The sequence below is a fragment of the Camarhynchus parvulus genome, chromosome 2, assembly GCF_901933205.1.
Source record: "Camarhynchus parvulus chromosome 2, STF_HiC, whole genome shotgun sequence".
NCBI lineage: Eukaryota > Metazoa > Chordata > Aves > Passeriformes > Thraupidae > Camarhynchus > Camarhynchus parvulus.
Window position 1 is genome coordinate 30,416,061 of NC_044572.1, and position 26,005 is coordinate 30,442,065.

Sequence of the window (26,005 nt, forward strand, 5' to 3'; positions counted from 1 at the left end):
GGTAAAACTGCTTCTTCCTATTGTATCAAAAAAAAAAACCCCTTTCCATCAAAAAGTTTTGGTCTGTAATGGGGTCAGAGGAAATTAAAGTAGCCTTTAATTCTGTGTTATAGGAACTTCCTCTGAAGTTTCAGACTACCAGACTAGCAGGCTAAATTCAGCAGCAGGGATGCCTTCAATTAACTGTATCTGTTCTATTTGTAGTACAAAGGATATGAACAGCCTACATAGCTTAAAAGAAAGAAGGCTAAATAGAATTTAAAGAGGCACCCTGCATATAGCACTCTCAAAGAAGAGGAATGGGATCTCTGCCAGTCAGCAGTTTAAGATCATGGCTAATGCAAAGACCTGGCTTGAATTTATACAGGTGTGCTGTCTAGTCAATAAGACATCCAGGAAGAATTTCTCTAGAAGTTGCTCATAATGTAAAGCAAACTGCTGAAAATAGTGCCAAAGTGAGCAATGTGAATGAGTTTTAGGCAGAGTTAGTAAATTCATTTTAGAGGAATGCATGGTTAGCTCAGGGGATTGGTAGTAATCTTGAGATCTTCATCACTTGAACACCATTATGAATTTAACCTGATTGTTGATGCCAGTCAAAATACACTGTCTTTGTTATTGATCTCTGTGAAATGACTTTCCAGTGTCCTTGGAAGAAAATCCAGGACCTGAAATTGGCACATAAAAATACTAAGATGAAAAAAATCTGACATAAAATAATTGACAATAATTTTGAATGAGCATTGAATGAGCATGGTGGTTAAATTACTACTTACCTTCTGCAGACTGACTCAGAAGGATCGACCTCTTGCAGGGAGGCTGGCACAGACTGTAGGGAATATCATGTTCCTTACCTCTCTCGACTAGCATACCTCTCTCAACTTCATGCTGTAATCTGGCAGTGGAGTGAACAGCTACTGAGCTCTTAATGAAAGAGAAAGGAGAATGAATGAAAGGAGTAGCTGTATAGTTTGTCATCATTAGAATATTTAGAATCATCAGGAAGTGTGAAACTTCACTGCAGTTCTCTCAATGACTGTTCCAAATCCCCTTGAAAGCATTTCTGGATTTGAGACTCTGGGATCTCTTACACCTTTTCATATCAGAATAATACTAGAACAAGGTTACTCAGCTTCAAGTGGCATTAATACTTAGTGCCCCAAGTATCGTGGTGCTGAACTGTCATCTATCTTAGGATCATGGCAGAAGTAATTATTCATGATCTAGTGGTGTTTACTGCTGGTAAATGTAGGTATGGAAGACAAGAGATTTTATTTTCTCTGGGCTTACTATACCCCAGAAGGTCAAAAACCCAAGGAGACCTCTTAGTTCGGAAAGCAGAGAAAAGGCTGGCATGTAGTCAAAGTGCAAAACAGGACTCCAGCACTCAAGCTTTAAATTTGTTTCATGTTGTTAGTCATCACTCACCAGCACCAGTGGTTTTGCAAGCCATTTGATATTGCTGCAAAATGGAGGGATTGTGGATTCCAGTTTGTTTTCCTTTATCTAGCAAAATGTTAAAGGTGGCACAGACTGGCAAAGTTTCCTTTTCAGTCAGCAGAGCTACTCTGTCATCTGGCCCTAGGCAACTAGATATTCACTGATGTCATTAGTTCTGACACATGATAAATATGCAGTAAATTTTCTGTGTATTCTGTAACTGAGTAAGGTGGGGTTTCACTCCAGGGTAAAATGAGCCAAGATTAAATTAACTCTCTATCAGGAAATATAAAAACACCTTACCAATTCTATTTAAACAGGTTAATATGACTACACTGAAAATAATTTTGCTTTGGAATAGCATTGGAATAGTATCATGAAGTGAAACCAATGCTGTGTGTCTCCTTGCTTGGGAAACTCCCTCAAATAAGTTTTGTCTATAGAGGTTGCTCATTTCAACTAAAACAATATTTCGTGGATTTTATTCCTTTGAAGAGTAGAGAACTTGTCCCAAAATATTATTTTTCACTAGATCTCTGTTTTTCAGAAGTGAAGAGCTTTATCTTTGAATAGGAGGAAGAAATGATTGCCCATATCTGTTGAAAATGCAAGCTCTTACTCTCAACATCTTGTGAGAAAATACACTGATGCTGCAAACTTACAAGTTTTATTTCAGGCTAATTCCAAAGATTTACGCTAGCTAAAGTCTCACTACAAAAGAGGAGAACTTTGGCATCCCACCTTGCCAAACATTTCATTCTTAGAAACAAGATTGCTTGTAACAAGTTTCACAATTTTGTAACTTGATGCCATGTATTAACTTGTATCCACAGAGATCTCATAAATGTTTCATAAGAGCAGCTTTGTTTCAATTGCATTACCAATACAATCCATTTCCTCTATGGTTTTTTTTTCTGTTGATGTTTGCTTTTGGAAAAAAAATAGTTTTTTTAGTTGAGGATGTTTGAAGGATTTAATTGCATTCAAAATTAGATCCAAAATAAGTATTAATATTAAGGGATATATACGTAGAGATTTTAAATATGTTGGATTTTGCTTCTCTGTATCACATTGGGATTTACCTTTTATTTTAACCAATGACAAAGATTTACCCAAAGGAGTAAATTGATGTATATTGCAAGAGAATTTCAGTAATCATGCAGATCAGATTTTCATCTAGATTAAGCACATCTACCTCTGTATAGCAATTACCAAATTTAGGTTAAAAAATCTAATATATTTCTCTGGTGTTCTCATCTCATCTATTATACAATTCATCTTCCCCAGTGAAAAAGTCTCTCTGAATTCAATGACGCATGACTTTTGCCAAATCAAGATCTCTGTGGCATCTGAATTACATTCATTAGTTAGTTATTCTGAGACTTTTAATTTCTTGTATTATATCTTTGATTTCAGATCATATGCTTAGTCAGAGGCTGAATTTCAGTGGCTCACCCCCACATTCAGCAACAGTACAAACCACTGATGAGCATGGAGCTAAATAAATAATGATAAGCTACTAGGGACTGGTGATATTACAATGGAAGGGGCAGAACAAAGCAAACCCATAAAGGATCACCTTACTTGCTTTGCTGCCATGGCTTACATGCACTGTTCATACTAAAATTTCTGCTGATCTTTAAGAGCATGTGGACTGTACAGATTCAGGGGCAAAAGTTTGGGAATTTGTTGTGGCGGGAACATACTAGTACTATCACACTAGAAAATACATTTTATCTACTCATTCTGTAAAGATCCGGCCAATATAAAGATTTTGATAAAACCACAGTTTCTGTGTGATAGAAGTTGTAGAGCTGTGTACATAACCTGAAGATTTCATCTCATCTACATTTGAATGTGCTTCATTTCAGAGCTCAGCTGTTTTGGTTCTTGGCTGATGTAGGCTGAATCTGAACCTGGATCCAAGTACCAAAAGGACATCTGTCATTCCTGTGCTCAGTTACTCTTCCTGCTTTTTCTGGGTAGGAAAGAGAAAAACCTGACAGGATAAACTGGAACACTGAGCTTGTATTGATGGCTAGGAACTGAGAATTAGAAGCTGAGTGCAGGGAATGTGGTGAGAGTTGGGGAACAGATGAGAGAAAAAAGCCCTTTGGAAAAAACAAGCACTTGTGATTCAATGTTTGATGTAGACTAACAGCCATAAAACTACTTCTTCCTGTTCTTGAGTGTCTACTTGAAGTTAGTGCCAATTTAAAATCTAATTTAATAACCATGTCCTATTTAAATATATATCTGTGCAGTTGATTAACATTTTCTGTTGCATTCTTTTTACCCATTCACTTCTCAGGAAATAAAATGTTAAGATGATTAACAGTATGAATAGTTAGTAGCAATAGCCAAAAAGCCAATATATTGCATTAAATGGAATTATTACAGATGTCAAAGAATTCTGTTGAAGAGCCTTTTAAAGCACATCAGTTGGATCCCACAGGAATGAAGATACATTTTTGAAGGAAAGTATTGTGTCTCCATGAGTTTTCAACTGGCAATTGATCTCTAGCAGTATTTATTGTTTCTTCGTTCCCCTGTATGGTTTTCTGCTGAGGATTGTGGCTGTGGCGTTTTGGCCAGTGACTGAAACCCATGTGGAGAATCTTTTTACTCTTTCAAGTGGTGTGCCTAATGGGGACTGTTCTGTGAATTCATACGAATCTGTGATAGCAGCCAAACTAGAAGAGATTTCAATAATTGTTAGGAATTTTAGGTGTAAATTAGACATCTATTGAGATTTAGTTCTCTGGAAAACACTGATTTCTTGATGCTCTGCATATTCTCTCCCTATTTTGTTCCTGACAAAGCAAAGCAAAACAAAACAAAAACAAACCAAAGGGGACTGAAGTTATATTATACTCTGAGTCCAAATCTGAGCTACGGTCTTCCCCCTAGAAGTCTGTCTGTGTATGCTACATTGGACATTGGACATTGCAGTGGTGGAAAGTGCTGTTTGTGCAGATTTTCCACCCTTCTCCCTTTCTTTCTGCCTTACAGAAAGCAAAAGCAGAAGGAATGAGGAATAACTTACTAACTGCAAAGGAAAATCTGCTCTTTTGAAACCCTAAGACTGAGAGAAGCAAGGGTTTGATATAGGCAATATTTTCCATGATTATCAAGATATTGAACTTTATAGCATGGTAAGATCTTTAGACCTATTAAAGACAGTGCCATGTGTACGAAGTGTGGCAAGTATGTGACTGCTTTCCTGTGGTTGGTTTGGCACAACACTCTCCTATCATAGTGTTTCTTTTAAAGAGAACTGGCAAGACAGGGACTGAAGAATGTCCAAAAGATAAATCCCAGGAGGAGGCAGACAGCCAGGATGGTTCTTCTGGTAAATTATGACTTTTTGGAAAACACTTGGCAATCTTTGGTGGATAGTGGTGGTCATAACCTATCTGGTGCCCAACCCAATTCAGATAGGCAAAGAGGAGCTGTGCAATTAGAGTTCTCAAGAGTATCCAACCACACTGTGCTCTTTGGCATTGATAAACAAGATTCCCCTTGGAAAATTTGCCTTATTGTATACCTGAGTTTCCCTAGTTATGACTGTTTTCTAGGAATAGCAAGTCTCTTTTTTCTGTGTAGTTTCTCAGCCAGTACCAGTAGTTATCAGAATTATGCAGTCTTCTTTTATTATAGGCACACATCACAGGTCTATTCACACAACCCACATTAAAAATGTTTCTGTTTACTGACTTTTTACTCCCTTGAGATAGAAATATCTCAAGGAAGGCAATGGAGCTGTGTCAAAGATTCATGCTGTGCTCTGCAATGACATGAGCCCATTCAGCACTGGTGGCAGTTGATTTGTATTGATGGAGACTTCCTACGTGTTGAACTCAGACATAATCTGTATTTGTGCCAGAAATCATTGTTTCCCACCTGTACAGTATAATCTGCTCCTAATGCCTATGACCTATTTTTAAATCTATTTCTTGTGTCATATTTATAGAAACACTACTGAAATGGTCAGTAAAGAGTGCAGATACCAGCCATGTACTTCTCCATATTTTGTGGTACATTCTTAAAAAAAACCACAAACCAAACAGTGGTACAGCTATTTGTTATGCATACTTACTACTCACTGGAAGAAATCATATCTTTCATCATTTATCCACAAAGAGCTGTTGTGCTCTGAATTGTACATAACTTCTGCTGTCTTTTGCATACCTGTCTAAGTAGAAGATATCTGCTCTGTGTCTTTACTTTCATGTAGAGCTGACTGCTCTGTTATCTGTAGTTTGCCATCAAAATTACACACAAAAATGTGGCAGGAAAATACTGACTACAGATGAAAGTGCTTATAAATTAAACATGCCATGCAACAGGACTTTCAGATTAAAGACCGTATTTTAAGCTTTGAAAGCATTTTGTAATGGAGATGATATTAAATGGTACACAAACTGCATGAAAGTTAGTAAGACCCAGCAGTTTGCTAACAGCATAATAAATAACAAATGATAGCAGTTTAATCCAATGATAGATTCATTAATATGATCTGAAAAGCAAATTGTCTGGTGGTTTACAGAAGGGAAGGTGGCATTGGAGAAGACTGTCAAAAATAACATTATATTGTCACATTTCTGACTAAAGGATTACCCAATACTCACAAAAACTGCAGTGCTAACACACTAATAGATTAAACTGGTAGTTGAAAGGTGCAGTTTAAAATCCAGGAAGACATTTCAGAAGATGATTTCAAGAGGTGGCAAATTCTTATTTATCAATCTAAATATTAAGATGTAGTAGCAGACAGATTTCCAGTGTAATTAATCAGGTTTTATTAGGTACGTACTCAAGTATACATGCCCAGATAAGAGAGATTGCAAAATGTTCATATAAGGGAGAGTGTGCTCACAGTGTGAATAACTAGTGGCTTCTGCCTGTAGATTTGTCACAGTTTTTCTCTGCTCTATCCCTGAAGAGTGTGGAGAGCAGAAAAGAAGCTCCAGCTTGGCCATGTGGTACATGCCAGTCCCCCTTTTCTGAACATGCCAAGTAGCATTACTTCTAGGGGACTGCCACAGCCTGGAAAGTAGTGGCAGACTGACTCTAAGCAGGACTCTGCTGAGAGCATGGGTCAAAGGAGGCAGGAGAAAGGTTAGGAATTAACATGAAAGGCGTAGATTTTCTTTTGAATGCTTTTTATCTCTTTAAATACTCTAAAAACTTAAAGATCTCTGCACATCTGTTTTTTTAACACAGTGTGGTTAAATGCATGACTTAACTCAGTGCCTTTTCATCTATTTAAGTTTTTCTCTCTGAAATTATCTGCTTTATCATAGATCAGCAAAATAATGTGAAATGCCTGTTGAGCTAAGAGAACTGTTGTACAGGTGAGTACTCTGGTACAGTTTAGCAGCCAGACAATGTTGACCAAAAGATGTTAACAAAATCTGTAAGAATGAAAGCAACAGGTATTTACTTGTGATCCTTAGTTGCATATTTAGACTGAAGAGAGACTTAAAACTCCTTGTCCTTAAAGATGTGTAAAAGTCATAACAGAAGGATATTGGCAACAAGGCCATGGATATTGGTAAACAGTTGGCAGACATGGATTATTTCAGTCCAGACCCAGACTTCAAGGTCTACCATGGTGCAGAGATTCATTAGAGCTACCAGCCTTAGACCTGGAGTTGGCACCCTTTTTCATTATTCTGTCTTATTAAAATCTATGAGGTTCTCATGCTCCCTTCTTCTCCACCTCATTGTTTTTACTGCATGCGTGAATCACGAAGGAAATGAAGAAATTATTTTGATCATTCCTCTGTCTTATTATGTGTACTGGTGCCACGAAGCCAACTGTAAGCAGGAAAGTACAGGGAGGGGACCAAAAGCAGTCTTAGCAAGACCAAGAGCAGGATTTCCACTGCTTTGTCCTTACCTGGCTGTTCCTGCCCCGTAGTGCATCCACTCATCCAGTGGGGAATGGCAGAAAAGAGGGTTCAGCAGGAAAACCAGTGTGTCAGTGGGGGAGCAGAGCTTTATTTAGCGGTGCAGACCCCCTTCTCTCCCCATTGCCTCTAGTACACAACCCCAGTGGCAGACAGCCCCAGGAAAGCAGTTTAGCAGCCCTGTGGCTGTCTGGCTGAGTTTTCTTGCCATATGGTTTCCTTTACTTAGTTTGAAACTAGCAAAAGATTACTAGCTTCATGTTGGTGGCTCTGTCTTTGAGAGGTCACTGAGATGGCTGGGAGGTTGCTGCTGGAAGTTGTCAATATCAGTTATCTTCGGCTATTTTTTGTTCTGAAGTGGTTCTCCTCTGCTGCAAAAGTTCTGCTTAATGTAAGAGTGGTTTTGTCATTGCTGAATGAAGGCTGTTCCCAAGGTGCTGTGCTGTCCAACTCGACAAGTTTTAAAATAACGTTCATATGGTGTTAATTGACTTAATTGTATTATATACAGGATTATGTTTTACAAGCTAAGTGTGGGGTGTAGGATTCGTATTCAGCCATGAAGAAATAATTCTTTGCAGTCCCTGCTTACTCAGCTCCTGCTTGTTTCACAGCTCTTGCACTTGCTTCTCATGGACTCTGATTATAAATAGTTTTTTTAAGGCAGTCAGGCCTATCACTGGCTGTATCTCATGTGACTGTCACTTTAAGGCTCAAACAGCACATACTCAGAGTGACTTCAGCCTGTGTCTCATCTCCTTTCCTAAAGCAAGACGAGGGAGCTCTTCCTTTCCTCCGGGGAGAGGATTATGGCAGCAGATCTGTTACAGTCTGCACCCTGCTTGGGAGGGCTGCCGGGAACTGCTGCGAGAGGAGATGTGCAGCTTATGCACAGCGTGAAGCAGCTTAGCTCCCTGAGGTGTAATTTTAAGCTCTTCTTGGGTTTAATAATGGTTATACTTGAACCATTTTTCTCTAGCTTTTCATACTAACCATTAGCTGGAACATTATGTAAGAAGAAATACTCTCTTCTAGTATGATCCAAATTTTTATTTATTTTGCAGCTCTTGGTGGGGCCTTAGAGTATCTGTTTCTTAGTCTAGCTGTCTTAGTATATGTAGATATTTATATTTATATATAAAATGAAAATGTAAACTTGTAATGAAGTCAATGTTACTTTTTTCTTAGTTGCTCTTTTTTACCTTGATTGATTTATGATAGCAGACCCCAATGCTTCTATAGTTTTTGAATAAAATGTAGCATGTTTTAGTAGCAAAATAAAATTAATATTAAATTTAAAATCAATATAAAAATATATGTAGTTTTACAAAAAATCTAAATGGAACAAAATTTCAAGGGTTTCCCTTTGTCAAGATACTTTTCAATTAATATCGCTTTCAAGTAGATTACTCACTTTATTGGCATACAGGGATGCAATGGAGTTCATGTTGTGGCCAAAAAGGTGTTTTGAGAAGAAACCTTTGTGGGTTGTGTTTTATTCTAATCTTTTATTGCAAGCTACAGATTCCAAAAAGCGTAAGAAAATTGTAAGGAACATGCTGTAGCAAATACAGGTATTTCAATATATCAGTCATTTTACTCAGCAACTCCAGTAGCATGTTGATACATCTGTACTCAAGAGACTGTGGTCAGTCCCTGATGCCCTAGGCTGGGCTGAGGAATGGAACCACAGTCATTTTGCAGGAAGTTTATACTGGTTCAGGCTGTGCCTTGGAATATTGGATAGCCTACTATGGGAAAGGAAACAGCAGGGAAGGGATCAGAACATCTCTGTCTGCCCATGCCAACGTGCACCCCTGTTTCAATGACCCTACCAGTGAAGTTCCACAGCAGGAGAAGGCACTAACAAATGTTCCATAGTCAAAAGTAGTACCTGGAGACGATGGTGAAGAGCTTATAAAGTGCATGGGAAGGAGCAAATACACACCATCTGTTCAAAGCACACACAAAAAAATCTGAATTTTGCTACATGATCTCCTTAAATATGGTTGTGTTTGGCTGGAGTTTTTTCCACAGTTCCATTGCTCTTTTTACTGTCTGTGCTGTGATCTTCATATTCTTTCATCAGGTTTCTACATATTTGAGGGTTTTTTCCCTGAAAATATTGCAGTATGAAAGAGGACGTAGGTAATTTAGTTTAAGCAGAAAATAATGAGACAAGAGTAATAACTATGCACAGAGTGAATTTGTGGAAAGTGGATTCCTTTCACTCCGCTGGGTTTTTTTTTTTTTAAATACCATATATCATCTTGAAATTACTTTAACATGATGTCTGCTGTATTACAGGAAGGAAGAAGTGCTTGTAATCCAATGTGACAATAATGGTGAACAGACAATCATTTATCATTAAATAGTTATACAGATCTGTTTCTTGGAAGAAGGTCAATTTTGACCTTTATTGATGAACAATAAATTGGAAACCATTTATAGTGCAATACATTTATCTACAATTACTAATTTTGTCTTAAACACCTTTATACTTTGCTCTTTTTCAGCAAGATTAGAAAATCCCGAAAGGTAAATTTCATTGAGGCCTGTCTTTGAAGGTTTTTGGAATTTTTTCCCTTCTGGAAACAGCACTGTACCTACATTAGAAAAAACAGCCTTGGTTTCTTTAGTCATGTTTGTGTCTTTCTAGCCTTTGTTAATATGATTCTCATTTAGAAACAGGAACTGTGAAATGCGGTGTGGAATAAATAGATCTCTTCTAAATAGACATTGTCAAGGAAGAGCTAAGGAAGTGAATTGTGCAAATTCTTAGAACTGAGTAACGTTTATTTCAGAAAAAGACATGTTTCTCAGCTCTCTATCAGAATGTCCTCTAAGATGAGGTGGAGCAAACTCTATAAAAGATGGTAAATATTCTGGAAATTAATTAATAAAGATGATAATGGACCATGACATTTGGTCACGGTCACATTTTTTTAAGAAAGATCATACACTATTTTTTTAATCCTCTCTGGTGTGGAGGTTGAACCATTCATCTTAACTGTATTCAAAAGGCAATTAGGTCAGATGCTGTTTTACATGTGTGTTGATTAGCAACTTCAGTTTTCTTTTTTTGTCTGGCAAATGTAGATGTGATTGGAAATAGAATGGAGTTTTATGGGTGCATAACCTAGCTCTCTCTAAACCAAGAGCATTCTTTGGTCACTTTGGGACTCTGATTTGTGGAGAAAGATAATAGCATTGGGTATCAGCTTTTCTCTGAGGTGTTTCATCAGATGCATGGCTCTCAGTTGATAGAACAGTGCTCACATACTTGGAATGAGTGAAATCAGTGTCATCCACATCAGCTGCACTTCCAGACATCCTTTCCTGCACGTGGGCTGACACTTGGTCATTCTCTTCCTATTTATGCTGTGTCCACACCCTGCTGTTCCTGTAGGTTCTGCAGGGTGCTTCTGTCCACAGTGGTGAGTAGCTGATGATTGTGTAGATTTTGTGTTAGTTCTAGGACGTGGTGGTTTATGCTGGTGAGGAGGAGGATGTCAGCTTCTTGGGGAGTATTAATCACCTTCAGTTCCTAGGACGTGGTGTGAAATGTGCTTTATGGATGCTACCATGGTCTCAGCACTCATTTAAATACTTGAATGTTACAGTCAGCAGAGAGAGTGCTTGGCCAAGGCTGGCTATTGGGAAATCCATAACAGTGTAGAAATTTCAGTTCAGGTATGCACTATCCCAATTAAGGGGAAAAATCCAAACACAAGCACATCTAAAAATCAGTGAAAATAACCTCATTTGCCAAAATAAACTCCCATTCCTTAGCAGCATAACCCTCAGATATAAGTGTTCATGGCACAAATATAAAAACCATAAGAAGGGAAGCAGTCAGGAAGAATTTTCACATTTCTGAGAAAAAAACATTTTTCTGAAAGGAGGACTTATTAAGGTATGCTGCTGCTAGTGCAGCCTTCTACAGTACCTTGATGAGGGTGGAACCTTGATGAGGACAATTCAGGCTAGATTCCAGTTTGTTTCATGAAGTGAACACATTAATAAATTCTTTATGGTAACAAGCCTATTCTCAGTGCTTTAGCTTAAAATTAGTACTAGAGCTTTTCCATGGGAAACCTTCAATTAATTGTGCTGCTTTTTTCTTCCAGTCCTTAATATGCAATGCCTGATGGAATAATTCCATGACATGGAGTGCCATCTCATTGATCACAAAAAATTCTGCTTAGAGTGCAGAACATAAACACTTACTTGCAAGTTACCTCTTGTACTGCAGAATGTTATCGTGTTCTAATGATGTTTCCAGCCAGGTTCAAAAGCTCAGTCAACAGGACTAAATGTGCTGAGAGTTGTTCATCTTAGGTCTGGTGAGAGGGAACTTCTGCTCTGAGTGATTAATGTGTTAAGTGAGGGGTGGGAGTTTCCATATGACTAGGATTTATTTAAATGATTAGGCTGAGATTCTCAAAGGACCCAGAGAGTTTCTTGAGGAGTAATTTCTAGTGCTTGACTCCATTAGTCTAGTGTGCCTGTTCCAAGCCTGAACTGTGGGTTTCCAAAACTTGAGTTTGAAATTTGAGAAGAATTCCCACTGATTTTTGTAGACTTCTTAGTAGGAAATTTAATTTCTTTCAAAACTTACTTGAGAAAGACTCTCACATTTGAAACTGAAGAAATGCCCATTGAATTTCTGCGCATCAGATGACATGAAGAGAGAAAAAAACCAAGCCACTAGTAAGAAAAATGGACCTGCTGAAATGTGGAAAAACAAATATGGGTAATAACTTTTGGCTTTTTCAGTTTTCTGAACTGCACTTGCTAAGTGGCATCAGAATTGTATAGAAATTTTCAATGTTTGTTGTTTCTTTGACATTCCAGATGAATTTTTAGAAGTCTTATATTAGTGTCTGGAATATTACAGAATGCAGAACTATTTTTTCTGTGTTTACTTGGAATAATCACAGAAAATATCTCCAGCTAATGTACTGAGAAAGTTGCTGTCATCTTAACAATTTCTACAGTTTGCTTTTCCAGTTCTTAAAAATGACAAAGGCAGATGTATGTCAGAGTGAGGAGAAATGTTTGTTTGTTTCCTGTACTACTCATAGTAAATCCATAACTTTACTTACTGATTGAGTTGACTGAATCATAAATAAACTGAAGAGAGCCTGTATTTACAGCTGGTAAAAAGACTTTTGAATACAACAGTGTCCTGAATTTAAGAAAGCATAGTAGGTTACATAGAAATATAAGTATTGTTCCTACAGAAAATATTATATTTTTATTCCTTAAAATTTTGTTTATCTGAAGTCATAAAAGTATACTAGTAGGAATTTTCTTAATGAGCACTTGTAGTGAAAAAGGTGATTTTTCTTATCTCACTGAAAAGACTCCCAATTAAACTTTATTTTCATTATGTTTGGTATCCACATAAATCTGGATTAAATAGCATTATTTAATTAGTGCTTTTTCTGTTCATTCTGATTTTGTAGTTGTCCTGGAACATAAAATTGACTCCCTCTGGTGGTTGAAACCAAGTCTCTGCATTCCAAAGAGAGCCTTTCAGAGCTCCCTCCATTCTGGAGAGCACAAATCACGAATAATATTTTCTAAGTTTAGTGTTACATCATTATGTAAAACCATAGAAATAGTTTTACTTGCTCTTACATAGTGTAGCATTAGTGGTAGGTTGGTATTGCTGTGTTTTGAATTTCAAGCACAGATTTACAGCCTTTTTTCAAGAAATCAAAGTAGGTTGTCAAAAGAAAGCAAACACAGATATGGACAAAGTAGGCTTGACATAATTTACTGTGGTGAAAAGTGAAAAAAAATTGGAAAGGTCCAATTTAGATAAGTAGTGTAATAGTAGTGATGCTAAATGTGTCACACAATTACATGAGCAAGGTCTTTTATACCTATTTTGGGATTTGTTTTCAGCTTGAGAACATTATTTGATTTTAAAAGTAAACATCTAAGAGTTTATCTTTGCCAAGACACCCTTTAAGTATAAAAGGAATAATTCTTCAGTATTTGGATTGCAGCTCTGAACCTGAGATGCTGTCTCTGTTTTTCAAGTAATTCCCCCAAATCTCCAATGGCAAAATATGAGAGAGACTTTTTGTGATTACTTACTGCAAAAGATTATGGTTTGGATCTGTACTCTACAAAACCACAACTGTCTTCACATTAATGGGATGAAAATATAAGAAAGCATTCTAGAAGATTGGCATTTCCTTACTTGTGAGTTCATAATGCTTTTCATATATTTTATGTAATCTCTTTTAGTGGAGTGTCTGCCTTATATAAGGTCTCAGTAATGGAAATGAGGCCATCTGCATGGTAGTCAAAGTTGTTTCATGAGAGACATACTCTATCTGCAGCAGAAAATAAATTGGATGAAGACCATTAAAACCTTCACAGCCCCTTCATCAAGCTGAGAGGGACTTTCCTCAGTAACTCCTCCTTAACTTTCTGTAGTGTAGCCTGTCTTCTCTGCCTCCTGGTGTCATTATCTGTCCAACTTTGGGGCTTGACTGCTGCCTAATGTTCCCATCAGCTGTATTGGCATTGTTTCAACTTTTCACATTCTGACACTCCTGACTGAATGCCAGCATCCAATAAACCCTACCTTTGCTTTGCTTTGCATCACCACTGGGATCCTATCTTTGCCATTCACTTTCCCTGCCTTACCAACAGTGTTTTCTCTATGCATGTAGTCAACTCTTCTGCTGCTGGGTATCAGTAATCCAGCAGGCAGGCTTCTGAAAAACAGCAAGCCAGCAATTTGGTGTTATCTATTTGTTTTATTTCAGTCCCTGTGCAAATATGCTCGGTGTTTTATGTGAGCAGAGGGAGACAGAGTCCCCTGAGTGTGCTGCAGTTCAAGGCAATGTGGTACAAAGGGGAGCAGAGTAGGAAAAAATGTGTAATACAAACAGATGCATCTTTGCTAGTAAATATCTGCAACTGTTAATTCCACATAGAATATGTAAGAGCTTTATTTCTGAGCTGGCACTGTAAGTAATACTGGTATTGCCACTTTCCAACTGGCATGACATTTACTATCTCATTAGAAGGATTCTTGAAAAGGCATTAATATCCTTGTGTTGGATTTTTCCCCCTCCTCTGGGGGAGGTTTCTGTTCAGTCCTCCCTGTTTCTGTGCTTAGGATCAACCCCATTTTTAGGCCAGTGCTTGTCCAAGATCAGAATGTTCCATAAATATTTATAAGAAACATTGGAATAATATAAGGTCTTTCTTGATTTCCTGGATATAATAAACAGGTTGTAAGCCTAAGAAGTTATGTGTAAATGCTAGATTTTGCTATGCATTAAAAATGAGAAAAACCAAGCCCCTAATTATTGTGGTGTTTTGGGGAGCACATACTTCCACAACAATAACAAAAGAAATTGGAAGGTACTGTTTTCAATGCATTTTTGGGGTCAGTTGTCTTTTTTCCTAAAAAAACCAAAGTTGTCAACAGTTCCTTGAAAGATTTGCCCTACATCTTGCCTTCCAAGGGTTTTGTTGTTTGGAGCACTGGCTGTCACACCCCCGAAATAGCAATGCTATTTGGGGATACTTGTTCAGCAAACCTCCACCCACTGTCTTATTTGCTTGGAGCATGCTGCCCTATGATACTTCAGGACATACCTGCTGGCATGCCCAAATGGTAGCTCTTTTGATACCCTCACTTCAAGGAAGAGCTTTTTTCCCCCTCTCCTCTCTCTCTGTCATCACCTTGAGATTAGAATAGTGATAGCCCCACTGCTGTGAATTATTCAGCAAGTGTAAACTCAACAATGTCACAAATGTGCCTGCAGCATTCACGGGTGGAGAAGAGATGAAAGAAAAGTAAGCGAAACCCTAAGTTCTGGATGTATTTGGTACCCTTTGTAGCAGCCTCGTATTGCCTCTGAATCAGTGATGAGGCAAACGCTGCAGGTCTTCAGAACTCTCCATGGTGCCCTTTCAGTCATCCCTGGCAACCTGGGGGACTTGGTACACTGTCTTTTCATATGGAATGATACTGATACAATTGAAAACATGTTGCCTTTCTCATGGGGGTGTGGCATCAAGCATTATACATGTTTTTAAAAGGGAGGTGAGAGGAACATTTTGTATCATGTGTGCTCCATGATTTTTCTTAGCATTTCAGGATATGATGCGAGAATTGTGTATGTATGCATGTGCACAGACACAGTTATGTCACACATGCTTTCAATTTAAATAGTTAATTTTAAGTTTATATTGAAGTGACTGGAAGATACTGATAAGCTGGTACTTGCTGACTTGGAGACATTGTACCTACATAGTTCTTTAACCACCAAGTGGTGCTGCCAAATTGAACCTGAGTTGGCATCTTCACAGCGTTCTCACTAGCAGTGGTACTGATTTTTGCACAGAAGATCCACAGCCGAAAGAATGCTGTTTTACATTCTTCCCTGACTTTTTTTTTTTTTTTGTACATGGATAGCATGCAGAGGGCACATTGTGTCTAATTGGTTAACCAAATGCCATAACTAACACTGATTTATTATCATTATTTAATGGAATTATCAGTGTATCATGGATTTTGGAACTAAGAATAAAGTTACACAGAAATTCTACATTTTAACTGTATGTGCATTTATCTTTGCTCTGTTTTTATCTTGCCTGCAGCAGTAGTACCTAGAATTTAGGGTATTCATGTTCCTTATATCAAAAAGTCTTATTCTGGAAAGTGAAGATATGCCCCTGTGCTGATGGGTGTAGAGAAACATGTATGTAAGGGTTCTTCTAGGTGAAATATAAATAAAGTAACTCAGAACCCCAAATATAGCTCAGCTTGGATTTCTCGATAACAGATCATCCCAGGTTTGAGTTTAAAAGTGTTTCATGTTCTGATGTTGATTTACTGGGCACATTGCCTTTATTCCTGTGACAGAAGTGGTTGGCCCGATATTTGCATGAACTCTGGCTCATAAGTGGAACTTTCACTCATGTGTTCAGTATAGAAGAAACAGCAAACACTCACATTTAAAAACTTTCTAGAGATAACAAATTAGATGGCATTTATGTTTGTGTTTGTTACAAGTGTTTGATTCAAAAGCCTATTTGGAGAGAAGGAATCTGATTTTAGTAAATCAATATAATAAAGCCTTTGATTTTTCACAAAAGCCAGCTAACTGTAACTTCAGTGTTGGTATTTCAAGGCCTCTCACTGATATTTTAGAAGTTTGTGGTTGTTAGAGCTTCCTTTCCAGGCCCTGGGGAAATAAGAGTATGGTAAATCAAAGCCCAGATCGCTGTTAGCATTTATTTTACTTCTCATTATGACATGTATGCAAACACTTAAAAGAAATAGGAAAAAGGTATAATCATGATAAGATTCTTTTTTTCTGAACAAAGGGGAATACTTTTCAAGTTTAATTTATTACACTTCTCCTTAATACTATAAACTGAATTGAGTGCCTCATCAAGTTTGACAGTTCACTTATACTTCTGATTCAGTGATAGTACTTTTTAAAATAATTACTGACTCTTGAGAGATAATCAAGAAAATAACTATGGAAAATACTTTTTCTATTCTGAAATGTGTCTTAATTTCTTGCATTTTTTCTTTTCCAAGTGAGGAAGTTTTAAAACTGCAGAATGCAGTTGAGTACTTAACTGCCAAAAAAGTTATTGGGCTACCTTTGGAAGAAATTTTTCCTTTTCATTTGTTTTTCTGCTTTCCTTGTCCATGACAACCAAAATCCAGTGTAAGATTGAAGACATATAATGAATCAAAATATTTAATAACATTCAGTGAAATCTAGGTGACACTTTTTTTCAGTTTGATGCATTCTCCAGCATAATTGAGTGAGTGGAGAAAGAAACTGCTGATTTTATATATTGCAGAAAAGTTCTATAAGTGTCATCCTAAATCTGGATGCTTTTGTCCTCATGCTAAAATGAGATGCTCTGAAGGCTGTCTTCTTTCATCCCTGTTCTCTTGAGAGAGGCTCTGCATCTAGCTTCTCAGGTGGCATAAAGAAGCTTTGCCTATATTGAAGTTAACAGAGGAATGACAGATTATGCCAGCTGAGAATTGAGGTACAAGACTTTAGCTACCAGAGCTGAAATGATAAAAGCATCCCATGGGAGGTAACCTAACCTTTCACAGTTTATTGATCATCTGACTTGTACTTCTGATGTCACTAGTTATTCTTAACATTTCAGCTTTTCGCTCCTGCTGTCTGCCTCGCAGGTCTTGCTGTGGCACCGCTTTCCCCAGGAAGCTGCCAGCCACCTCTCCTTCAGAGAACAGGCTCCAGATTAGGGCATTTTCTGCACTCTTGAACACTGAACAGTTGCTGTTCATTGGCAGTTTTCATGCCAGTCTCAGTCCTCTTTAGTCATGGCTATTCAAAACCACTTTGCTCGCTTAATTTCCCAGCGTCCTCACCACGGACACATCGCTCCTGTGTTAGCTCCTTATTTACACTGTGGCCTCACTGCCACCTTATCACTGTGCCAGGGCTGCTCTTAGATTTCAGAGTGAGCAGTGTCCCTCTAATGCAGCTTCTCAGAGCAGCAATTTAACTCCTTTTCCTGTGTTTCATCCTCTGCTCGTGTCTTATTGCCTGGCTAATCCTTCTCTGTCCCATCTCCTGCCAGTTACTTTGTGGTTCACATGGCTGCCAAAATTTCCCTCTTACCCTCTGTTCCTTATTCCTGCAACTTTCAGCCTCCTACAGTATTTCATCTTTTCACTCTTTTCAAAGATTTTTTTCAATCTGTTTCAAAGACACAGTTATAGCTTTTCAGGTATCAGTGCTTTTCAAGTCCTGAATGAGTTGGCATATAAATCTGGTTAAAAAAATACTAGGTTTAAATTCTAGAGTAAATTTAAAGTATTATCTTTATTGGTGAGGGGGGTGAATCTTCCACTCTTCTTAGGATTTAGGGCTCTTTTCTATAAATTCCCTAGTGCTCTGATTATGTCATGACTGACTGATGGCTAATTCTGCAAAAAGTGTTTTTACTTTCTTTGTATGAAGAAGCCAAATGGAGCCAGTTTCCTTTACACTAAAATTTGCAAAATTATTCTGGTTTTTTTCATTTTATGAAAAGCATATGAAAACTATGAAAAGTACTGTACAAGTTAATAACTTTGGGCTCTTTTTTGTAGAGCATATTTCAAAAGAGTAGCATTGGTATAAACTCTCTGTTCTTCGTAATACTTCACCAAGATGCTGTCTGGAGTAAGGTGTGGCCATTTCTTTTTATACTGGTTCTTCTAGATTTTACTTGGGTTTTGTGTGTTTTCAGGAATATGTTTTTATTACCTAATACTGCTGGTTGGAGAAACTTGTCATCTGTCTTTTGTCAGATGTAGTTTTATTTTAGTTTTCCAACTTCTGTAGTCCTCCTTGTTTACTTTATAAACTTTAACTGCTTCTTCTGTATAAGGCTGCCTTGAACAACCTAGGCAGGAGAAGGAGGCTCACCAGCATTATGCCCTGTTCCTGTCTCCAGTCTTTTTTGCTGTCCGAACCCAACAGTGTAACTGAGGCATTCCTTTGGAAAAAGGTTAATTTGAATCCCTGCAGTCCCAGCAGTCCACGCAGTTCCTCTTGTGTAAGAATCATAAATGTACTAGACAAATGGTCTATAAGCAAGTTGGCTGGAATTCTTCTTGATTGCATCTCAAATCAGGAATGATGACTGTTCAGGTGATGACAACATTCCTTGTTTCAGTTGCTGGATTTAAAGGTGGCAGAAATGTTTGCCAAGAAAGGTAACTGCCAACAAAAAAGGGAAGATTGCCCGTCTTGGGAGATGGTGGTAAGAAAGCGGGCTGCTTTATTTCCTGATGTTTTCCTTTAGCAATTGTGATTTGAAAGATTTGTGTTTCTAATACACCAGGAATTGAAACCAGTCACCAGAAACAGAGTTTGAAATGCCATCTCTTACTGGAAGACTTAACAGTTGTTCAGTGTTCCCATTGTAAGGGATGATTTCAAAATGCAAAGCCTGAGGGTTAAACCAAGCTCCTTTACCTCTTTTTACACATGCTTCAAGCATCTAAATCATTCAACAAGCATGCCATTTTTCAAGTGTCTTATTTTCTTTCCACAGGATTTCAAAAGCCCTGTGGGAAGTGCCATCTATGGAGTATAATTGATATGGACACTCTTCTGAGACTATTTTTGTTGTTATGTTTCAAGATAAAGGCAATTGAGTATTTATAGGAAAAATAAATACATATGCCTTTTGCAATGTGTTGTAACTGAAAATTAAATATTTTTCTACTCAAATTTTGGCATATTTCCTGGAATCACTGAGCTTTCGGTAATGTTTTTAGTTAATATTCTGCAGCCTACTGTTGTATTCACCACAGCTGACTTGAGCTCCAAGAGTTTGTCTTTATTTAACCTTAGAGAGGAATCCCAGGCTTGCTATGTAGTTGGCAGAGCTGTTGGGAAGGATCTGCTGTGGACTGCAGTGGAGAGAGTTGAGGACAGGGTCTGAACCATGCCTGCTACGGCTTTACACCATTGGTGATATGAAAATTCTGAAGAATAAGTAAAGTTAGCCTTTACCTAACTCTGACTAATACTTGCTTTCAATATCAATCCCTTTCCTTCTTTTTCTAACATTTTTATGAATCCTGTTGCTTAGATCCTGCATCCCACTACTCCTTGTAATGTTTGAAGTTGAGGGCACTGATTAGGACATTAATTTTTTACCTACAGAGTATATATATACATATATGCATTCGTGTAGATGGGGTTAAAAACATAAAAAGCCCCAATGAGACTAAGCATTCTGCATCACCTTTGCTCTCCAGAGTCTCCAAATTGCAGTGGTGTGGTGGTGGGGGGAAGATGCTTCAGCTAAAAGTCAAAGCTTTTAAAGATGCTGATTCTGATTCTCTGCTCCATTACACATTTTTCACACTGATGTAGCTCCACGGAGCTGCTTTGTGTCTTTCTTGTCAGCTAGTAATAAGTAAGAATGTAAAGGGCCTGTGGCATTAGGACTGTGAAACAGACAGTAGCAAACCATTCAGTTTGATTGGTGATCTTATTGGTACTTGTTTAGAATAATTTCATTGATGAAGTTGATTATTAGTTAGTTCAATTTTAAGACAGTAATTACCCCTAAAAGTTAATATTTGCTATGTCAGCAGTTATTAGAAGTATTGGTGGTAACCTTACTGTTAGCAATATTTGTGCCAGGAAATAAATGTTTGTCTTTATTTGTTGGTAAACATTGGCACTGAAATTATATTAAATATTATGTATTGATTTCTATGTATTCAAGTCTAGAACTACCCTAATACTTGTTTTCTCCCACATTAAGGAATCAGGTGAAGGTCAACTTGCTGAAGTAGATCATTCCAGTGCTAGATTTATTATTTGAGTGTGTGAAAATTCTAGAAAATGTGTAGCTTACCAAACTGAGCCTGGTTTCAGTTGCAGATTTTACTAACAGTGAAAGGAAATTTCCATTGTTAAAAATATCCGAAGGCCTCCCCTCATGCTACGTTCTCTGAAAATGAAGAAATGCGATGCTGATCCAAGATGGGAAGTATAATCAGCCTGAATCACCGTGCAGATCTGTAGAGGTTGATTTTCAGCTAGTATCTGCAAAATAAGCTGCAGGGTTCAGTTTGCAAACACTATTGTGAAGCAAACCCTGCGGGGCTCAGTTTGCAAGCACTATTGTGAACCAGACCCTGCAGGGTTTGCTGAGCTCCAGTTACTGCTCCTAGTAAGGCTTATTATCCTGTCACAGAAGATTTAAGAAAATCCATTTCTCCCCTTTAAACATGATAAACCTTTGTCACCTACAATGCAATTAATGTTAAAAATAGAAGAGGGCTGATGATAAGACTGTGACTTGCAGGCAATGAGCCATTGTCCAAGTAGAGGAGACTTATCTGGCAGGCCAGTAAGCCTACACGGTTTGCTGTCAGTTTGCTGATTGCCATTTCTCTCCGGGTTTGATGAAATATTCATGTCTTTGCTCTGCTCTCTGCAAGCACTATTGATTTCTTGTATAAACGCGGCTATATTTAGTCTAGACAAATGGAATGTGGATTGCTGCTGAATAAATGGGATGAAAGGCTGGAGGTTTGCCTGTCCATTTCTCTTGGTCGGTGGCAATTATTTATAATCAAGAGTAGTTTTTGTAAGTTAAAGGTGATTTTTTATAATTTAGTGATTAGTCTCAGAACAAAAGTAAGCACTTAGACACAATCGTTCTGTTGGGATAGTGTGTTAAGAAGCCAAATTATGCTGTGAGGTTCACAATCACAGTTATTAGGATTTAAAAAAGAAGGCCCAGAAAAGTATATGTTTTTAGAATTTTGAGAATAAAAAAAGTGTGATCAGTAGAAAATATTTGATGCCTTTTCCCTTATTTTTATAATATCTTTTACTAATAGATCATTTGACTAATGAACATACAGTTAGAATTCAGTCCCCTCTCCATTGGCAGCAGTTTCAACTTTTACTGCTTCAATTTTGCTGTCTCTGCTTACTAGAATATTTCTGTTTCATTTTGGTTTTCTCCTGGAAACAAATACAGCTGCAGCAGAGAAAAAGGAGAAAATATGCTTAAAATCTTGTTCCCAAATAATTTCTGACAGCATGTTTGTTTTCAGTTAATAATCTTATTTTCCAGTGAAGATAGTGGAGGAGTAGGAACTAAAGTGAATGTGTTTGTGTTTCACTGTCCTCTTGTGGATGGAATCAGAACTGCTGGGCTTTAGCAGAGACCTTCAGCTGCTATTTATTTTTCTCTTGTAGATATGCTGCTTGTTAGTCTTTTGTTCTTTTGAAATAGATAAAGTTACTCTCACTCTCTTCACTTGATGCGAAAATCAGAGCTTTAAATATATTGTAGTGGAAGTGATCAAATCACTGTTCTGCTGCCTTTTAGTCCCTTTGATTTAAATTAGGAGACAGAAAATAGAGGATCCTCCATTAAGTAGTTTAATGCTGGATTGGAATTTATAAGATCTAACATTTAAAACAAACTGAAGTCATTAATTAATTTTCTTACAAGCCATATATAGTGTGCTATGCACGGTGATCACTTCCCCAAAAGCTGTATTGAAACTTCTCATTTTGTGTATCATATTATTTCCCCATGTTTTATGTCATTACTTTGTGTTTGCCAGGTATATTTATATGCAGTAGCCGCCTAGCACTGAGTAGCTTTTCATGTGTAACAGTATCCTCAGAAAAATCTACATACTAGCTTTGCAAAATCTCTTGCGGTGCAGTGGGAACTGCAAGGCCTTCATCTTATGCTGAGCAAGTGCCCTGAGTGTTTATTGTGTAGCATCAATGGTGCCTAGGAGATTTTCACTAAATATTGCTCCGTGGTTTTAGAACCTGGGTTGTGTGCTAACCTGTTTAGCAGAATATTAATCTGGGAGTATTTTTGCAGAGAATGGAAAGGAAATGCTGAAGATTGCATACAGCATAGATTGCATTAAATGTTTTGAAAGGTCTGTGCATGGAAACAGTCTTTGGGTGAAATGGGTCTTTTTCCCTGTAGGAATGTTCTCTACTCTCCTGCTCCTGTTATATTTAATATGTCTATGTTTTGCTGTTTTCTTCCCCCAGTGGATGTGAAGTCGGAGGTTCCCGTGGGCCTGGAGCCGATCTCTCCGTTAGACTTGCGGACGGATCTCAGGATGATGGTTCCCATGGTGGACCCGATTATGCGCGAAAAGCAGCTACAGCAGGAGCTGCTCCTGATCCAGCAGCAGCAGCAGATTCAGAAACAGCTGCTCATTGCAGAGTTCCAGAAGCAGCATGAAAACCTGACCCGCCAGCATCAGGCCCAGCTCCAGGAGCACATTAAGGTAGCAACATTTTTCATTTATCACTTTCTTTATCTGCAAACTCAATATGCTTAAGCAGACACAGAAAGGGAACATGCCTGAAAGGTTTGCTGTGGCTGAGAGATGGTTTTTGAGTGCTCTTTTTTCTGTATTGGGGTGATAAAAGCCTCTTAAAGCAAAACTGCTGGCAGTGAGTTGCACACAGCAGACCAAGGCAATACTGTGAGAATCACTGAGTTCATGAAGCCACCACATCCACAAAAGATCAAGCTACCTATTTCACAACCTGGATTTTCAGCTGAACTTCAATATGGCTGGTTTTTTGGTATATACTGTTTTCAGTATATTACAACAATGCTTTTTTGGGCTACTGAGTTTGTGACCACAAATCAAATTGATAGGCAAGTGCATAATATTTGCATTTGTAAAACACAGACGGACCTCAATACTGTTGTGTTTTCACTCTTCTCTGAGCTGCCTCATATAATACAAAAAGAAAATGATTTATGGGATTGCATACACTATGGCAGGATTGCTATAATGGATTTTGACCGGGAATTTATGATCTTGCCTTTCATTTCATTTTTTCCCCTCTTATCTACTTGCCATTGTGCTGCTGTGCTAAGCTTCCACTTGACAGAGCTGACAAATGCAGCAGAGCACAGCAACCAGAGTTAGGTGATGCACTGGCAAAGAACAATGTGAAGTTTCCAGGCATCTTTGCCAAAAGAGAAAGAAGTGAAACCAGAGCAGCAGGCTGCTACCTGACACCAGAGTTCAATTTGGTGATAGCCAGTAATGCGCTATGCCGCTCAAAAGTCAGTTAAAAGATAAAAAGAAGTATAAGCATAAAAGCAAGCACTGATCCTCAGTTACTCAAGGGGGTTGTTTTAACCTGGACTGACCTAGAAAACATTGCAAACTGCACTTTCTCATGTCTTTTTGTTCTGTGCAAGTTACAACAGGAACTACTAGCCATTAAACAACAGCAAGAACTCCTTGAAAAAGAGCAGAAACTGGAGCAGCAAAGACAAGAGCAGGAACTGGAGAGGCATCGCAGGGAGCAACAGCTTCCTCCCCTCCGAGGCAAAGAAAGAGGACGAGAAAGTAAGAGCCAATGTACCATGAATCCTAATAAGAAATGAATCTATTCCCCTTTGCATTCTCCCAGCCAAAATGAACTATGAACAGGAACCTGAAGGAAGCCTATTCCTGTGTGAAATACGCAGGTCGAGAAGTCAAGACTGTGCTTTGAGAAGGGCAGGGCCACCCACTGCACCCACAGAAACACATTTCTGGTTTGTGTGCAGACTTGGAAGACTGCAGGAAAGCACAGCTTGACAGACTTGTAGATATGCATCTCAAGAGTCAAGCTCTTTATATAAAATAATGAGAAAATTTGAAAGCATAAAGCTTCACACGAGAACTTTCTGAAGAACTTACTTCTCAATACAGAAAGCACTACAAAACAGCAGAAATTTAAATTAGTTGCTGAGATTTGTTTCAAGACTGAAAATAAAATGAAATATTTAAGAATATCTTGGGATGAATCTTCTAAATATTTTGCTAGGACTTTTTCAAACTGTCTTGTGTTTGTTCTTGATGACATTTCTTGAGGCGTAACCAGGAGTTTTTTCTAGCTTATATATAGCTATAAAGAAAATAACTATAAGGGTTTGTTAGGATTTGGTGCTCACTAGAGGGAGACAGATACAAATAATTCTCTTTAGTGAGGTCAGTTGGAAAATCAGGTTGAAGTACAGTATGAAGATACTCAAAATGAAGCTGCCACAAACAGATACTGTTACTTGCCCTACTAAATGAGCACAAGAATTAACTGACAGACTGAAGCAGAAAAGTGCTTTTTTTTCTTTGGGTGGAAAAAGATATCACTTCAACAGCTGTAGGTGTACCATGTCGTAGGCTTTAGAAATTAGGGTGTCCGTGGTGCTCCTAGTACTTTCAAGAACAATGAGCCCATAAAAAAAATTCCATCTTATTGACCTAGAAATGTGAGGGTGTGGAAACTGCAGGAACAAAAGGTTCCTCTAAGTAGTATAAAAAAAATCAGCCTCCATATGAACAGTTAGGCTTTATTAGTGCTCCTGCCAGAGGAAGAGCAGAGATGTGACCTCAGTGGTTCCCTTCTTAATTTGACCTTGCTGGGTGGCTGCTCAGGATGTAACAGCCAGCCAAGAAGCTTGTGACCCCTCCAGGCCCAGCCCCAGCCCCAGAGTTTGTTAGTGGTGATGATCTTTTTAATGAGTAGAGGAGGGAAGGGAGATGTGGGCAGGGGAGTTGGAGAATGAAGGAGAGCAGTAGTAGAGGTATTTTGTGGGCAATGGGTCACATGGGACATGCTCAGCATCTCAGCTGTAGTGTGTCAGGGTTGGGTAACCAAAAATACTTAAGAGTGTCAAATATGCCTTAGTGCTGCACCTTTGAAAGAAATGAGGTTTCATCCCTTTTTTTTAATGAAAAACCAAAATATGTTTTGTTTTCATATTTTTTTTTTCTCAATGAACACTATGTTGGCTATGAGTAAAGAAGCGTGTCCTATACTGAATGCTTGGCAGTTTAACCTTACAATGACATGCTCTACTTTTTGTTCTCTATTGAGCTGGCCACCAAGTGAGGTCAATATGCAGAGTCTCCTCTCTTCCAGACTTTGCACATAGAGGCTCTTAAGGGGCTCCAATTAAAAGGCTCACCGCTGGCTCTTTCTGCAGTGTTCTGTTTGTAACCAAGACAGTGTTCACAATTTTGCTGTGTTACTACTAGTACTTTATTAAAAGAAAAAACATTCATTACTAAAAACTCAAACTGACCTTTTGTTACTGTC

General features: G+C 38.1%; 1 protein-coding gene across 3 annotated transcripts in view; it reads left to right on the forward strand.

The window, feature by feature from the left end:
* The window catches only part of HDAC9 (histone deacetylase 9), a 275,826-nt gene that overhangs the window by 26,156 nt on the left and 223,665 nt on the right, over window positions 1–26,005 (forward strand). For 2 of the 3 annotated variants that reach the window (XM_030971826.1, XM_030971824.1), the window contains exons 2-3: window positions 22,943–23,184; window positions 24,120–24,270. In XM_030971826.1, coding sequence (XP_030827686.1) covers window positions 22,943–23,184; window positions 24,120–24,270 — 393 coding nt within the window. The remainder of the gene's footprint in view (window positions 1–22,942; window positions 23,185–24,119; window positions 24,271–26,005) is intronic. The other variant, XM_030971825.1, reaches the window with a different exon arrangement.